At 35.1% G+C, this 18,629-nt stretch overlaps 1 protein-coding gene across 1 annotated transcript in view; it reads left to right on the top strand.

Moving 5' to 3' along the window:
- PRIM2 (DNA primase subunit 2) overlaps positions 1–18,629 on the top strand; it is a 118,245-nt gene that overhangs the window by 8,040 nt on the left and 91,576 nt on the right. The window contains exons 5-6 of the mRNA XM_086608308.1: positions 16,334–16,429; positions 17,285–17,422. Coding sequence (XP_086464434.1) covers positions 16,334–16,429; positions 17,285–17,422 — 234 coding nt within the window. The remainder of the gene's footprint in view (positions 1–16,333; positions 16,430–17,284; positions 17,423–18,629) is intronic.

Below are 18,629 nucleotides of genomic sequence, written 5' to 3'. Positions count from 1 at the left end.
GGGAAAGGAAGATGAACTTGTGCTTTTCATACTTCTCTGTTAGAAGTTACAATGTTTTCATGCCTTACTGTGCATAAAACAAAATGGAAATCAAACCTTGTGTTCCGCTTGGAAAAGGGAATGATCTCCAGGAAAAGGAAATAAGATCTGATATTACAATCTTTCTGTATTGGTAAACCGATAGGAATTCTCCTATTGGATTTTGATTGCTTAAGATATCCTAAGAAAGTTAGGATAGTTGGTTAATAGAAAGTTGGTTAAATTTCTTTATAGGACAGTAAATAATGGCTCTGCATCTGAGAATTGCAATCCGAGACAGGTCAGAGCCGCTGAAGTTCTGGCACCGGTGTAGTCTGACATAGCCGTGTCTCCAGTTCACAATTCTTGAGAATGAAGTGATTCTTGGTAGTTTATAAAAGAACTGGTCGACTTTTTTGTGGAGAGAAGGAATAAGCGGATTGTCTTGTACAGTTTTGTCACTGTTGTCTTCATACACAGCAACAACAAAGTGAAGCTAAACCCTGGTAATTCAATAACTGTCTCACTTCTCTCCTTTCCTTGTTTGCTTCTGTGCATGGGAAAGCGAGATGTGTATTCTTGCAGCTTTTTGCAGAGGTTTTGCAGACTAATTCCTGAGGTTTTATGAATTATGGATTGAGAATTATTGCTTTATAGAATCCAGAAGTCTTCAGTCCCACTCAGGGATAATGTTTAAGCAGCTGTTAAGATATCATTTGAAGACTGTAGTGCCAAAGATCTTACTTAGCAAGTTTTTGAATTTTTTTATGACAGTCAGCTGTGAAGAATTTAGAAATGATAGTAGTTCTGATCTCATCATTAAAGGGAATTTTTATCAAAGAACAAGAACTTTCTGAAAATAAAAATGGAAATGAAATCTAATGAAAATGAATGTTTTCACTTTTATGATAGGATTTCTTATGTCCTGTGACTGACATTTATATTGCTAATGGAGCAAAATACATGGGAAGGGGTTTGTTGCTCTAAGGAGCTGTACCTGATTATAAAGATGCCCTTTACTTGTAAAAGGGAGGCTATAAACTGTTTAAAGTATTCAGATCAAAGATGATGACTTCAGTATAATGAATTAGTGTCTGAATATGCATAGGTTTATAATAATTGAAAATTTTTACAGTGTTTGTGAAAATAATGTTTTCTACATTTAGTATAAATTACGGAAATTTGAAGCTTAGGTAAGTTCTTCCTTGAAATGTTTTTTCAAAGCTGTCACTGCACTGAGTTAGTCCATCTTTAGTATTTCTGTGAGAAGCCTCTGGAACCTGGACTTTCTGAAAAAGCTTAAAGTTTGCTTTGAGTTTATATTTGAGTGACTTTTTTGAACTAATCTAACGAGTAGATTGCATTTCAGTCACTTGCAGCAAATAGCTTTAGCCAATCTGTTTTCTGACAAGTGTGCAAGATGTGCAGGCAGCACCTGGAGTGCTGCTGCTCAGCCTGCTGGAACATTGGTTCAGTGCTCAAAAGTTGATACCGCTCTGAAATGTTAATGTTCATATTATCCTACCAATTTATGCCAGCATGGGCAAGAGGTAGAGCATGGGATATTGAATAAAACATCAACAAAGTTAGAGGATAGAAAAAAAGCAGAAATAATAGTGGGGGAGTGGGAATGAGTAATGTCATTCTCACACATTTTTGGTTTTTTGTGATGGTGAGCTGTTAATCGTAACTGTACATCATATGAAATGACAGCCCTATGTGGTTCCTTTGTTGCCACTTCTATACATTTTTAGTTGTTTACATTTATTTTAAACTCTGATGTAGATGTTCGACTATTACTGAGATTGAGACTGCTAGAGCCTCTGACAACTGATATTCTTCCAGTTACTTGTAAATGGTAAAGGAGAAAAAAGTTACGTAAAAGGCAGTGCTGTTTTCTTTAAGAATGGATATGTTAGGTTGGATAAGAAGAGGTTCTTCAGTCACTGGTGGCAATGGCTGAGGTTGTGCCCAAGAACAGAAACTAATAAGGATTATTTGAAATTTTACTCTTGTTACTTCTCAGTTTGAAAAACTTAATGGCCTCAACTTCTGAGAGGATATATTCAACGCCTCTGACAATAACTTGCTTCAGCTTTTGATTTTTGGCCATGGTTTGGGTCAGGAGTGAAACTGTTTTCTTTATTCCTTTTGGTTAAAGCATTCTGTATAGTGTAATGAGTGTTGGGCTCTTAATTGAAATACAAAGCCACAACTCTGTTTTGGCAAAAGGAAGTGTTTTAATGAAGTGCTGTTTTGCTTGCAAATAGTACAAAACCAATACAGACTAGTGTACTTCATAATATCTGTGAGTAGCTGTCTTAATTAGTTCATTTCCATCATTTATTTTCTAATGCAGACATTTATTTTCTAATGCAGCACTAACAGCTTTAAACTAAACAGCTTTAAAGCTGTTGGTATTGTTTTAGAAAATAAATTAAGATTTGTGCTCTTCAGACATTTTAAACTTTTTAAGATGTATCTCTTCTGTTCTTTTTGGTATCTTTTTAAAAATTGAAAAAGATTCAGTTCTGAAGATAGAAATATCTTAACAAAATCATTTGTACACTTTTCATGCATAGCTTCCCCCTCAACTGAATTGTTTAATTCTCAATACAATAATGAATTTACCCCGTGTTTCCTCAGGAAATAAGTTGTAGTTGAACCGTGGTGTCAAAGGTGATATTTACAATATAGCCTTCTTTCCAGTACATAGAAAGACACTAGAGAAATTTAACTTTGGAACTTTACCTTTGACAGTAGTAAGACGTTTTGAGGGCAAACAGAAATGATTTTGTATGCACACACGCTCACTCGCTTCATGATACATTATTTGATAGAAGTCGCTACTGTATGTTTTCCTGGGAGTGGTTAGGCTTAGCCTGGGAGCAGCATTTGTTACAGGACACTTTTACGGTAACAACTTTTAGGAAATAGTATTTTGAAAAAATATTATTGTAGATATTTACTAGCTCATTTAATATGTAGTGTTCTTAGAGCAGTGTCATCTAATTGATAGCCAGTTGTGGGGTATTTCTGTTGAATTTTTATGTAATGCTTCATAGATGGCTTGCTGTCAAGTGTCCACCAAATTTTGGCGAGCTGCCTAAGAGAGAATGGAAGACTGGTTAACTGTCTTACTGTTTGACAGAAATACTCTTGCCTCAAAGCTAAGCTTACTTTTGTTTTTTAAAAAAACCCAACAGCACGGATGGATCTAGAACTCACTCCTTTTTCACCTGGTCATATAAGTTAATGTTATTTTAGTGTTATGTGGTTTATCAGCCTTTGAATATGTTCAAATGTGAGAGTTTCCTGCTTTTGATGTTTCCTTGTCCTGAAAGGAGTGCTATGTTGCCTTTCTTGACACTTGAATATGGAGCATTCAATACAGGAAGAAGATTCTGCTGTATAATTGTCTCTTTCTTTTTAGTGAAAAAAAAATGCTTACTAATCTGTTTCCTGCTTCTAGAGCTTGCCTATCTTTAATCTATACTTTTAGAGTATTTTCCCCTGATGTGTCGAATGGTTTTCTGCCGCAATAACGGGAGAATCATGGAATGGTTCTGAAGATATTTCAGAATGTTTTGAGTGTATTCTATGTACTTTAAAAAAATAAAAAGAAAGAAAAAAGGTTTTTGGGAGAGAGTGCTGTCATCACTCAGGTAAATACTGAAGCTTTTTATGTATGACATGTAATTTTCAGCTCTCAAGGCACATTAAGTAGTCTATGTACAAAGTCAGTCGCATAGGGAGCACAGGAAATCCTTAAGCAGCACTCAAGAGAAGTAAATGCTGACATTTAAGGTGACAGAACTCATCAAAGAGAATATGCAAACACAGGTGTGCAGTTGAGATTTACATCAATTTAGGAGATTAAAGCATTAAGATCTTACTATAAATGAGTAATTACAGCAATGGTGCCTGACAGTTCTGGCAGTAAAAGCCACTATTTTAAGATATTTAAAGGGAAATATAGTGAATATTTTAAACATTATAGTAATAGAAGAAAATATTTTAATCTCGAAGTAAGTTCTTCAGTATATGAAGAAATTATATAAAGTAAATGGTTTTACAGGTAAGTGTTACTTGGACTTCAACTCAGAAGTCATTTTTCTTTCTTGCCAAAAGCCGTGGGCATCTAAAGTTTTCCTTTGTTTAAGTTAGGAGTGCTTGATTTTATTTCTGCCAGAAATGTTTGAGGAAAACTGCAAGATATTTGGGTCATTGATGTTCCTAGAAATTCCTGAATTAAGGTGTCGAGCTTCCTGTTGTTCACATATTTGGTCTTACAGGACCTAACACTTGGGAAGTAATTAATCATGATGATGATAATAACCTGAAGCCATAAAAATTGAGTAAATTTAGGCTTTCTTCACTCTATGCTGCTCATCTTTTTCTTGCCCTTCAAGACTGTGTTTGTGCATGTCATATTGCACAGTGACTCCTAGATCTTAGGCTAGATTTTTGTGTGCTTCTGAAATATAAATAGGTGTCCCTAATATATTCTGCTTCTTTCAGCATTTGTTTTAAGATATTTTGGAAAAGTGATGAGAGTATTCTCTTTAGAGTTTTATTTACACTTTTTTTTCTTCTAATATATGTCTAATATATATGCTTTACTGCATTAAAGGAGCAATTGTGTCAAAAGTTACCTCATCATACTGGTATCTTAGCTTTACTCAATAGTAAGAATTGGAGCCCCCTGGACTGGCAGCTAACATACCAGTTACTGTAAATTAGTATTTGCAGTAATGTTTCCTTAAAAGGAGACTCTAATAGCAGAAGTCTAAATTATCTTTCTTTTCATTCCTTATCAATTTAAATTACATGTTAGTTTCTGTAATTATTAACCCTTCTTTCCATGAATTTGACTTTTTCCTCAGATGTTGCACAATCCTTCTGTTTCCTAAAATGACAATGAACAGAACTTCCCTCTTCTTTGCCTTTTCATAAAGCTTTTCGTATCAGAACTGTCACTTATCTGATTAATTTTTAGACAACTGCCACATATTCTGGGGCCTTTAACTTCTGATTGCTGGAACAGGTCTGCCATACTCATTTTCCTGTATACTCCTGTTTCTCAAATCAGTCTAGTCCTCCTTATCCTGTCACAAAGTAACCCTCAGCATCTTGCATTCCTACTTCCTGTCTACAAATCTCAGCAGAAGCATTGCCTAATTTTGCTCTTAAATTCTGGGAGATTCTTCCATGCCGTAGTCTGCTTCAGTGAAACTGATAATGTGCTTAAGCTGTTCATAATCTTGACAGAATTTAAATTTTGAAGAAAATTTAACAATTCATTATCTGTCTTCAAGTAATGAGCTCTCCTGCCTATATCACATTCAGTACTTCGTCACTAAATTAACTGTGTGTAGCAGTTACAATGCTTGCTTTTTCTTTGTCCTAACTTCAACTTAAGGTCCTTCTGGTGTTTCTCAGTTCCAGCTTTTTCTTCCTTTATTGAAATGATTTTGTAGTCTTCTCAGGTGTGCTTCTCTTCTCTCATTGTGTACGGCTGTGGATATTTTGATTATTTTAACTTACCTGTTCTTTTTCTGTGGTGAGGGCAATAGGATTCAGTTCTTCAAATTTTCTTCTTTTTCATGGATGTGTGGTATCACTGTTACTATGATTTCAACCCTTACCTGATAGTTAAAAATACTTTTTTGCTACTAGCTCTTTGTTTTCATTTTGTTTTGTCTTTCTTACTTTTTCTTTTGGATGGTCTCCTAGCTATGTTGAGTGTAGCAAAGCTGTACTTTTCCTTAGAATGCCATTTACTTCTTGGCACTGTCAGAGGTATCTCCTTTGAAGCCCTCAACCTGAGAGCTTAATCATAGAATCATAGAATGGTTAGTGTTGGAAGGGACCTTAAAGATCATCTAGTTCCAACCCCCCTGCCATGGGCAGAGAAATCTTCCAGTACACCAGGTTGCCCAAAGTGCTTCATCTTCTTTTCTGCTTTGCCTTGCACAATTTTAGCTGTCCAAGATCTACCAGTTTGTTCTTAGACATCAAATGAAAGATCTGTCCTTTCAGCATCTGCAGCTGAAGGTCTCTGTAGGTCTGTGATATGTCTTGTGTTGATTTGGAAGAGACAGTGAACTCCTGATTCCTTTCCACATGGTTCTTGTGAGCACTTGCCACGAAACTTGTTCATCTTAACCAGTCAGACTTTGTCTCTCTCTGGGGGCTGTTGAAGGGTTTCTGTCCTGTTCATGTGGACCGAAATGGTCTGTGGTTGTTTTCAAAACACTGTGCATTTCTTCTCTTTTCGTCTTTGGCTCATTCCATAGCACTTTGAAGATGACAGTTGTTTCATTTGCCTTGTGCATGAAAACTTTGCAGCTTTGCTTGCAAGGGCCTTGTCACCTGTACACTCGTGTATCTCAGTGATGGTCATCATTCTGCTGCTTTACTTTCTTTACAACTTTTTTTCCTAATGTCAAACCTAACTGCCTTCCAGTAACGTAAGTCTATTTCTTCTTGTTCTAATTGAGAAAGGTGGGTGTTTTTTTCCTTTTTTTTTTTCTCTTTGGATTTGCGTTCTACATATAAGATTACTCTAATTATGCTTTCTTCTTGTTTCTTCTTTTAGCCTTTCTTTGTGTGTAGTAGTTTATAATTTCTGTGAGTGTCCTTTGCCATTTTTTTTAATGGGGCAACATCTTTTTTTTAAGTGCAGTGTCAACTGGTCAGATTATTATCCATTCTAAGATGGCGTGGAGATTAAATTCATGTATTCTTTGCATTCCCCCCAACCCTTGGTAGCATGATATAGGAATTCCTAAGCTGGAGATGGGGAGGTCTCATACCTGCTCTTTTCAGTGCTCTTAGTGAGTCAACTCTTCCTCTGTTTGTACAGAACTGGCTTAGATGTAGAACTTTGCAACGTCTCTGCTGAAATACAGCATTCAGGTTTAGACCAGATTTTCTTGTCTGATCCCTTTCTCCAGAGCCCTTGCAGTGTCCCCAGTGTCATGACATTTAAATATGTAATCTGCTCCTATTTTAACGTACAAGCTAGTAACTAAAATATTAGATTTTAGTTTAAAATTGGATAATCATAAAACTTGGCTTAATACCTCCTTCTGTGTTTAAGTTAAATTTTTCCATGCGTGGCTTTTCCAATTCGTTTTACACCCAGATTATAGGAGACTTGGTGGAACTGTTTGGTCATTTGCTCGTGAAAGAGTCTTATGAGAGTGACTTTAAGGACTTTTGACACAATATGACACCTGCTTTTTTCCCTGTCCCTGAGGTCTCTTGCACTGTCATAAAGTCACTGAGGTTGGCTTAGCACCGTTTGTTTTTTGACAGATCAGTGTGGCTCTTACTTGTCTCTTGTGTTTTTTTCCTAAGTGCTATCAGATGCTTTGATTTGTTGCTCTACCTTTCCAAGAATTTAACTTGATATACTGGAATGTGGAATGGAATAGAAGGTAAAGTTTTATTCTAAATTTATTTTTCAGTGATGTTCTGGTCATCGTCTTGACTGTTCTGATTTCCTGTGACCTTTCCTTCATCTTTTCAGACCCTTCAGACTGTTTGTTCCTTGAAATAAATGTACTTCCTCTTTGTTGCTTCCACAAGAAATGAAAATTAATAGTTATTATCATGTCTTTATCTGTGGTATAAGGATGATGTATAATTGAATTTAGATTCCCTGCAGTGCTTCTGTTCTGTGTTATCTTTCTGTAGTGTGCAGAAGAAATAAACTTCAAAGTGTAGTATATTTCTTCTTGAATACATCTTTCTGTGTTGCTGTTTCTTCTCCACAGAGCATAAAAGATGGAGTTTAAATTATCTTAGAACTTTTTCACTTCTGAAAAGCCTCTCGAAATGTAAAAAAATATTATGACTTTTTTTTTATAACTTCTAGGTTAGATGTCTTATTTTTGGGTAACTGCCAGTTGTTGCAAAATTAACCATCTTTTTTTTTTTTTTTTTTTTAATGCTGTTATAAAGCACGCTACTATGATCCAAAGCCTTTTATTAAAATAATGAAGAAAGAACAGTAGATGGGAATAGTCAGTTGGGGGAGCTAATGCTCTGTAGTGCATCTGCCAGCATTTGAGAGGAAAGACAAGAACTGCAAAATAAAAGGAAAGAGCAAAATGTGTTAGTGGAGTTAGTTTTTTTTTTTCCACAGTAGCTCTTTGATGTTGTGGTTGAAGTACTTTTTTAGCAGCTTTAAGCAGCAGAAATTAAACTACTTTAATTTCCATTTTTATGATCAGAGCACTCCTATGAGAGACTTTCTGATATCACTATTATGCTTTCTTCAAAACCATTTATCCCAGGAGTGGGGCAGTTGTATAAATATTTGTAGCTTAGCTTCTTGAAAAAATGTCTTATGACTGCCTTTATTGGGTACGGAAGATCCTAAAGTCAGATTTGGATTAATGAGAATGGGACTAGTGTGTGTCCTTAGTAAGGACAGATACAGGTGAAAGAAAATACTCAATATTGTGTTCAGCCGCTACAAGGCTGTGACTGTAATTATCCATTTTGATATCCATTTGGCGTATAAACCAAAATGTTCTTCTGATTGGATTTATGGCTTTGTATTTCAGAGGCATCAAATAATATTTCTTCTTTTCTCGAACAGGATGGGAAAGAATGCTTAAAAGTGGAAACTGTCTAGAGTCTAATTTTACTGTGTGGAAACTTGTGCCAAGGTAAAACAGTAACTATCTCTGAGTAGGCTGCAGTTTGAATCTGTGAAGGAGATGGTTCTGAATTTTATCTTGGTTTCCTGCTACTTGAATCTTACATTTGTGCTTTTGCTTGAAAACCAATGATGCTTGCCTTACAGGTGACAGCAAAGGTCCGAAGTGATGCATGCCTAAGTGGGAAATAGTGCCTTGTTGCCAAAGCAAGCTAAAAATACTTACTCTGTCACTTAGCTCTATGCTTAAAGTCATAATAGATACGAAATTGTATGTGGAAAGGCTTAGGAGTAGGGTTACTTTTTAAACGCTAGAATTTGTTAAATAAGACCATGAAACGTGTATACCGTTAGCACTTTAAAAATGTAACAAGTTACTCTCATCCTAAAGTACTTAATTTCAAAGGAAGTAATGAATTTCTTAGTTTAATCATTCAAGTTTCAGAAGGTGGATTTAAGTGAAACCAAGTGGCAGCTTTGTCACAGAATTGACTGCTGCTTTTTTAAAATAGGTTTTTGTTCCAGATAAAGAAAAAAAACTCCACCATTGATATCTAGGTTTATGGCTACCTCTTGTAGTTGACTGTAGTTATGTATCAAGGAAGAAAATCCTGGGGAGACCTCTTTCCTCAGAAGTATTAGTGTAGGAATATCCGGTTCAACCAGCACGTTAGGCCATTGTACTGCTGTCTGAGGATTTACTGCCCCAACTGGCAGGTCTGTTTGCAAAGTAATGTAATTTGCAAAGCAGTCTTACTAACTGGCTGCAACCCAAAATAACTGGGTTGATTGCAAAACAACTTGAGTATTCTAGTCAGCTGATATTGTGAGGGATGGGTAGATGGGGTGAGGTTGGATTAAAACGTTTAGGCTTGAAATGAATTGTAGTATTCTCTTACAGACTTTTTAAATAAAGCTTGATCCACAGGAGAATATAAACACATCTCATAAACCTGAAAGAGAAGTGTTGGCTGGAAGGAGGAGACAATGCACTGGCTATTTTCTTGTGCACTGGCAGGGTGGATAGGGAGGGGTCTTTATCTAGCTACCCTTCTCTTATCGATCCTTGAACTATAAGCATGACTTCGTTATTAGTCATGGAGAAAACTAGCATTTTCCTGCAGTAACTCTAGTTGCGTGTGTTTATTTGCACATACGATATTGGTGATGTTCTATAAAATTGTGGAATTCAGTAATAAATGTTATTGAATAATATATAGTTATTGGGGATGTCCCTTTTCACCTTCATAAACATAATGAACAACTGTTTGTAAACTATGCAAAATGCTAATTAAAAGTTTTGATTTGGTAATCTCGGTTTGATCAGAAACAGATGCTGATTATCTGCAGAAATCTAAATGGACCCTTAGAAGATGGCTTTTATTGCCTAAAATTGACTTGTGAAACTAAAGTCAAACTAAACACAAGCTGTACAGTTACTTATGTGCCCTTCAGTGCACTAGAGCACTGTGATTCTTCTAAATAGCTTTGTGTGGTTCATGGTTTGAGTTAAATAGGACCCGTAGAGTCCACTGTAAGGTTGAATCCTTCTGTACTGGCTTCTATACATGCTATTTCTGGTTTGAAGTACATTCTCTTCCTGGTTTGAAAAACTTACATGCTTTAAAATAAAAATTGCAAAAAAGACTGCAGTAAAAATGAGGTGGTGGATAAAAACATTCTTCCTCTGAATCTAGCCCAAAACAACCAGACAACGTTTGGAATACAATCTGAATCCTGAGGCAGATGTTCTGCTGCAACTCTGGATTTCTAAAGTAGTATGAAAAGGCAGCTGTACCAGAAATGCAGTGGAGAATAGGTATCTTCTACACCACATTCTTTAGCTTATGACAGAAGAGGTGGGAAGGGTGCCCCCACTACTTGTGTGATAATGTGTTCCAGCACTGAGTGGTTGACCAGGTGACACTTGCCTGCCATTTATCTAATAGCTTGCAAATGATGAATGAATAGCAACTCCTAACCTGATCCTTGTAGATCCCTGGTTCGTAGCAATTGCTAGTTTTGGATTCCTGGAAGAAACTTAGTATAGACAAGGAGAATGGTGTCATCAGGTATCCTCTCTTTTTCTATAAATATTTTAGACATTCTTTTGGGCCATAAGGGAAGAGAAAATTGGGAAATCAATAATGTATTTTAAAAAATTATATCCATATGTTATTCAAGAAGAAAATAAGTTCTTTGGATAATCAAGGTGTTAAGTTCTTTTGTAGTGGTTGAGGTTAAGAATGTTTTCAAAATGAGTTTATTCTTCACATGCACAATGCAGTAACATTTGAAAATGTTTATATAGTTCCTTAGTACAGCAGCATAAAAGCTGATAGGATAGTTTGTGCAGGATGTAATTACACTGCAAGTAGAATTTACTAGCTGCTGTTTTGGATGTACACTTCATAAAATGGTCTGTAAACACTGAAATACTCTTCCCTGCTAATCCTGTGATTGAATCTAGAGAAACGTTTGTTAACACATTTCTATAAAATTGAGTCTGACGTTAACATCCTGATTTGTAAATGGAAGAAAACTTGTTGCCATATTTCTCATAAGGCTATTCCATTAGCTTTTCAGTCATGTGCGACTCTACTATGTGTGTGGTGATGTTTCTAGAATAATCTGTAGTAGTAGCTTTGTTCAGCTTTCCTTTTCATGGACGTACGGGAGCGTTTGACAGGAATGTAGGAAACTGGACTTGTGTCACTGAATTTCTCTGTGATTATGGTAACCATGAGTTAGCTGCATAGTTGAGGAAGAGCCATAAAATGTCCTTTTTATGTCCATTTCTGACTTAAAAAAAAAAGCTTGAACAACATTTTGGTTGATAGATAAGAATACATAATAATCCCAAGTGTAGCCATTTATATGTTTAGGGATGCCAGCAACTTGAACTTGAGCTAAAATAGTGAGTTGTACCATGGGAAATACAAATTTATTCTTAATTCATTTGTGCCTAGACAAAATGGAATTGATATCTCTTAAGAAACATTAAAATCAGATTTGTGAACTACAGATTTATGAGCCTCTGGAATGTTTTATTTAAGGCTCTTTGTGCTCTTAATTGGTAGGACAGCTGGGAATGATGTCCTTGCCTCATCAAGCCAGTATTCGTTAACCAGCTGAATATACACTTAAACTTTCTTTATATTCTTAAATGTAATGCTATCTAGGTTAATACTTTTATATTCTAGTTCTAGCCTAGTTTGTACTGTGCTGTGTGACAATAGAAATTGACAAGGAAATGATTGTTTTATCTATTTGGTACTTAAAATTGCAATATAGCACAGTACTGAGAGGCTGACACTGTCTCTTTTTGAGAAGGGTGTTGTGCTGTTCGAGTACTGGCTGCTTAGTGACTAAAAACAAGTTTTAAAAAGTTCACTTTCTAAGGACAGCAGGGATGAGCGTACACAAATACCTGAAGCTGAGTCTTGGAGAAGAAAAGGACTCGTGCATTGAGTTTTTGTTCTTTACTGAGAGACTTAGAAACAGCAAAATTAAGTAGTTGTGCATGTATAGTAGTATAATGTGTAATGCATTTTTATCTCTTCATTAAAACAGGGTAGAGATATCAAATTTATTTTGAAGTTTTTGGACTGTCTCACTGCCAGTGTTTGTTTAACTAAGCCTCACATATTAAATTATTAATATTTTAATCTAAATTTATATGTCTTTGTGTTTCCAGGACAATTCTGTGATTAAAATCAATGAATAAGCTGCATGTAAAAAGCAAGAAAACTAGAAATAATGCAACTTGTCCCAAATCCTTGCTTCCTTCCTTTCCGCTCATGCCTTCCCTTTTCATGTCTTTTTTTTTTTCTAATTTTTCCAAGTCTCAAAAACTTATGATGAAGTGTTGAATTGTTTCAAGCTATGATATGTGACCCACTGTCACTAAAAAGAGAAGAGCCTTTTCCTGGTGTTAATGTTCTTTGCTTGTGCCTTGGACTCACTGGGTGATAAACCATTTCAGTTTATTAAACTGGCAAAAAATTTAGGAGGCAAAACTAGTGAACTGCTTTGTGTGGAGTAAAGAGTTGGATCAGTTCAGTGTGGAGGGTCAAATGGGCACCAGATGACACCCTTGGAAGAATTCTGTTGATTCTTTTTATTTTGGTGTTAATCTTTTGAACATCAGAGTGTTTTATCTGGTGAACATCATTGAGTGCTGTCAAAAGTTAAGCAGTTTGTTTATCTTTCTGATCTTCATTAGAATCCTAAAAGCTGTATTTAATTGTGTCTGATTTTTTTAGTGATTACTGGAATGATATCTTGCAGGTGCCATTTTAGAGATGAAATTATTAAATGTACCAACCATGGTGTTCTTACTAATACTAAAAAAGAAAAAACAAAACAAAAAAGCTTTTCCAGCTTCCATGAACCAAGAAAAATTGGGATACATGTTTCACAATGCTCTATATACAGAGGTCCAGGCTATGGGCTATAAGGAGTTTATTTTCATTGTATTGGTTCTTCAGTCAATTTTACACAATTTTATGTGAAAATGGTGAAATCTTTAATGCCAATGCAAGGTTATTTTTAATGTTCTGGTCTTTAGGGAGGCAAGTTTTATTTTTAAATGCATTCTGGATTAGTCTCCCAGTGTTCGTTAGGGACTAGGAATATCCTTGTTCTCCCTCTGTCTCTGTTAGCTGAAAACATGAAGGCAATGAGAATTTGATGAAAAGGCAAGGAACAAATTGCTGCTGAAAGTTTGCCTAACCTGTAAGATACTTGAGGCTGCAAGAAGTAAATTATTTAACAGCTTTATAAGTATTATTTATTTATATAATAAATATTACTTTGCAATAATATTTGTGTTTGTTTAAAAAAATACAATTTCTGATGAAACTATATTTTCAGTAACACTGTCCACAATCTTATAAAAATCTTTAATTATGGCCCATTAACTTATTTTTCTGGAGATTTCACCAGGATCACTTTTACCTCAATAGTATTAAATTTTTAGCTGGTGAGGTGCAAGAAAATCTAAAATCATTGAGACTTTACATCTGTACAAGATTGATATGGTCAAATTACTAATAAAGAAGGATCTAGGCAGCTTGTGAAGTTTGGAGTCAGGCAGTATAATTATTTTATGTGTATATTAAAAGATAAAAAGCCCTTGAAATTAAAAGTAATACTGAATAAAATAGTTTTGTTGATGAAAATGAGCTAATCGTTTTTTCAAAAAACGAAGAAGCAAGGAATCCTTGCCTTTCCCTGTTCTTGTTCTCCTCCCAGTATTGCAGGTCTGTCCGTAAAACAGTCACTGAACTGTTTGAATGGCTTTCTGTGGAAAAAAAACCCAAACTATCCTTGGCTTGGTTTGACATTTTTTTAGTGAGATATCCTAGAAGAAATAATGCAATTGTAACCACTATAGCTATACAATGTGTTGTACTGTTTTTATTCGAAGGCAGTTTCACTGGGGGAATGGAATGACGTGGTAGACAGGGCTCTCAAAAGCAATTTCTACTGCGAAAACATAAAACTGTTACATTTGAAAAATGGAAGTCACTATTCTGGAATTAAAATGAAAACTTTGGTATATACTCGGTGAAAGGCAAGCTTGCAGGCTGATGTGGTGACTTAGATTTATATTTATTTAAACAAGAAATATATCATCTGGAAGGAGTAGCAGGGGTTTGGTAGCAGTGTGTGAAGTTTGTTAATAGTTCCAGGGAGTCATGTTTGAAAAGCGGGAATCTGTCAAAAACTAACAAGAATAAGATTGTTAGTGAGAATGTTTTATAGAAAGTGCTTTCTTGTATCATTTACACAAGCACGTTTAATTGTTTTGTTAAAACTTTGTTAAAGAAAAATGATTTCCTTACAGACTGGTTTTTCCCTGATGATCAGATTTTCATATGCAGAAATATAATGCTATTGTGTATTTCCTCTGTCTTCAAAGTTTCATTCTTCTGCTTTGCTGGCAGCTTTATTATTATTTTTTTAAAGCTGATTTTCCTGAGACAGTACTACAGATTACATCAAGATGCGGGCAGGGTAACTGTAAGCCTTCTAGACATCGCTGCCTTGCCCATTTCATGGGCATCTATCAAATCACTTTCATAGAGGAGCTTTGCTGAGCTACTCCTCCAAATTGAAATTGAAGTGCCCTTCCTGTGACTTCCAAGAAAAATATTTTGTTTTGTTTAATTTTCTCAGTTTTTTGACTGAGAAGGAAAAAAGTTTCGTATAAATACCCATTTAATGGCCTAGAAGGGTTAGTCAACAAATTAGGTATTCTGCCCCATTCAGAGAAGAAACTGAACTGCTTATGCACATCCCTTTCCATGGAGAGGAAAGACACTGAGTGCCTTTTTTATCTTGTGTGTGTAGTCTGGGTATCTGTTGCATGTGATAACCTTGACTCGGATCCTGAATAGTCTCTAAAAGCTATTGACTGCAGCCTTGTATCACCTCTCCGTAGGTATAGGAGGACACGTCCTGTTTACGTAGAGCAGTGTCACACAATGTGTTATACTTTAGTGTCATCTGTGTCCATCTATGTTTTGGGAAGGTATTCTGAGTTCCTTAACACTTAATCTCTTTCAGTCAGGGACTACTGTTATACTTTATCAACAACATATTGTGCAAATATTTAAGACTGTTGTTGCACGTGGTTAAGATACTAGTAGGTATAATTGCTGGATTACCAGCATGTATGATTTGTTTTATCAGAGTTGATTATTTATGATGTAAATATTTTTTATTTACTTCTTTTTTCAGGTTTTGAAGTCTGAGCTTAATCGTGATTTAAAGTGAAACAATTTGATTTCAAATTTTGTTGTTAATTGTTTTCTGTTGAATAAAACCCAGAAATTATGTATTGACTAGTAAAAATAACTACAATATGCTAATTTTAAGTGTGACTTTTCTGCTGTATTTGGTGTGTCATTACATAGTCAAAAAGCATAATATATATATTTATGTATATGCAGTATTTAAGTTTTTGTATTAGGAAGTGTAATGTACGTAATTTTTCAAGCTAGAAATTTTGGCTTAAATACTTTAAGTTGTTAAATTAGAACATTGGTGCTTAACTTACCCTTTTTGAGAACTAGAAAAGCACTAACATTTAGAGAACATTTAGTATACCATTGTTCTCGCTCCTCAAAAAAGAGGAGAGATAGATAAATTCGTGAATATAAGATGATTATGTCTTTTTTTTTGAAGTCTGGATTCAAAAATAAGTTGAAACTGATGTTTTTGTTAAAAATCTGACAAAGTTTTTTAAGTCCTTACTAACCACCATTGAGTAGTCGTGCTTCGTTTTAACGCATACAGTAAACCTAGATTTGAGCAGGATTGTCACAAGTTTTATTTTGAAGAGGTTGACTTTAAAAAAAAAGTTTTGTAGTTCTTATTTTAATGTTTAAAATTATTATATTTTAAAATCTACACTACTTTTTCAAAAGGAAGGTTATTTAACACTTGACCTTCTAGTGTTTTGCTGATTTCTGCTTAACTCATTATTAGTGATTACTTGGTGAATATGTTAATTCTTTTCTCCTTGTCAACTAAAGTGATGAGATATTTACAGTTATCTTTTAGCTCATGTTAATTATAAAAAGCCTTATTCCAAAGTATTTCAGCAATTTTAAAACAAGCTCTTAATTTTAGATTAGTGAAGACCTGAAAAATCAATTGGCAAATGAACTGTATTATTCAACCCCTGGCCTCATTACGGTTAAAGTAAAAGATCATATGTTCTATAAGGTAAGCAGAAATTGGTAAGTTCCACAGATTCATTCACTTTCAGTTAAACTTGGAGTTACTAATTTGAAGTTTATGTAGTACTGTTGCTACCAATTAATCAGACTATCTACGTTAACTGAGACTAGTGAGAGTTCCTCTTCTTTGTGTCAGTATAAGACTAGAAGGGAGGGACTGGGAGAATGGAGCTTCAAACTACCATTAATGTCTTCTGTCCTGCCATCCCTTGTCTTTTGCCACAGTCTTAAGTTGTAACATTTCCCAGACAAATGACCTAACTTGCCTGGCTGACAGCCTGTTCAGGATGGAGACATTCTCAAATGTCTGTTGCTGAAACTAGGTTTGGTTTGATTGTATTAGTCTGAAATTCTTCTTGCACGAGAGCATGGGGAGAGGAAAAAAGTATCTAATGTAGCCAATCTAATGATTCTTCTTTGGAGTGAAGTTGTTTGGGTTCCAGATCTGTTTCCAAGACCTTTTATATGTAGCTTACACGAATCACGCATTTCAAGATGTCTGAAACAGAAAGCCAACGGAAGTTCATTTTCAAATATCAAATCAGTAAGGGAATTCAAAGCTACATAATTGGGCTAACAATTATAGATACAAACTTTAAAATAACTTATTTTGCTCAGTTGCATGACTTTAAGTAAAAAATACTTTTTCCACCGGAATAACAATTGGCTATTCCAAAGTAAACATTTGATTTGAAAACCTTTGCCTTTTGCCTGAATAGAGCTTTGTTAAAAGACAGAGAATGACTTAAAGCTTTGCTGGTCTGTCTTGAATCTTAGGGTTGTAAACATAGTTACTGCGTTAATTTGCTGTTCCACAGTGTGGGTTTTTCTTCTTTCTCAGGTTGGACTTGCAGATGCTGTGGATCTATTTAGAGCCAGAAGAGTGTTTATTAAAGACGGCTTTGCGTATGTGCCGCTTAAGGAGATTGACGCGATTGTTTCAAATAACTTTAGAGCAAAGTTATCCAAAGCGCTGGCGGTAAGTCTGAGAAAGTCTGATTTTTGCAACTTTTGTTGCGTTGTTTAGTGATGCTCTTGGACAGTAGCCTTTTGGATTTTTAAATTTATCTGCTTTCATCTGGAGAATACCAGAAACCCTAGTACTGACAGCACTAAAAAAACATTCATTATGAGCTGAGAGTTCAGTAATTTCAACTGGAATTTAGCGTGTGATGTGCCTTGTAAAGGAATTTATGCTAGAGGATTTTAAAATTGTTTCCCACATAGAGAGTGACTTGACTTTCATTCAAAGTGTTAGCCCCATACAGACAGCTGGTTTTTCTCTTCATATCAGTCTTTTCTCGTGCAATGTTTTACAACAGTTTTTTGTTGAAACAAGTAAAATAGTGATTTATGTTGTTTTTTTTTCTTTTGCTAGTGAGAACTGAAATGAGGATAAGTCAGAACATGTCAGGCAAAAATAAAGTCTTGATTGTATGAATGTTTCAGGTATCAAAACTACTTAGGACACCTATGGTAAATAGTGTATGTGAATGTTCTTCTATTAGTAATTTGGAGATCAATTCAGGAATTGCTAGTTTTACAATATTAGATTCTTAACAGGGTTTGAAAGTTGGTGATCATGTATAATGGACAGAATTTGAGTCCTAGAAAATACAGCGTTGAATAACATGAAGATAGTTTGCTTTTTAAAAATGTTTTCAAAACCTTATATTGCTATGTCACATCTGTGTGAAGGTTGACCATGAGTGTTTAGTAAACAAACATGTGCATTCCTTTAAGAAGCTGCTAGCATGCTATTTTCTAATTTTTTAATTTAATAACTGGAGTCTGTGGGTTTATTTAATGTGCAGTGAAAATCGTGGCAATCTTATGTGAACAGTTCCATTAGAACTCTTTAATACAACTGCAACTAGAGACATCCTTATTTCAGTTGATTCATAATGTTCCTGCTGATAGCTCTTGTGTGGGATTTAAAAACAATGACTGTGTTCTATAGAAATGTGGCTAAGTACGCAGGTTATCTGCATCTATTTAAATATGAGAGGCTTCAACAGCTTGTGGAATTTGCCTTTTGCGTGAGTAGCTGAGGAGGAGTCTGAAAAAGTAGGAACTGTAATGAGTAGGCTACCCGACTTTTCAGTTTGAGGAAAAATCTGCAACTTTTTCTTATGAACACACACTATCTTATTTATAACTCATTTAACCCTTATTACTTTGTTAAA

This window comes from Tauraco erythrolophus, chromosome 2 (genome assembly GCF_009769465.1).
Source record: "Tauraco erythrolophus isolate bTauEry1 chromosome 2, bTauEry1.pri, whole genome shotgun sequence".
Classification (NCBI taxonomy): domain Eukaryota; kingdom Metazoa; phylum Chordata; class Aves; order Musophagiformes; family Musophagidae; genus Tauraco; species Tauraco erythrolophus.
Note: the sequence above shows the minus strand (reverse complement) of the source record. Positions and strands in the feature narration are given on the sequence as shown.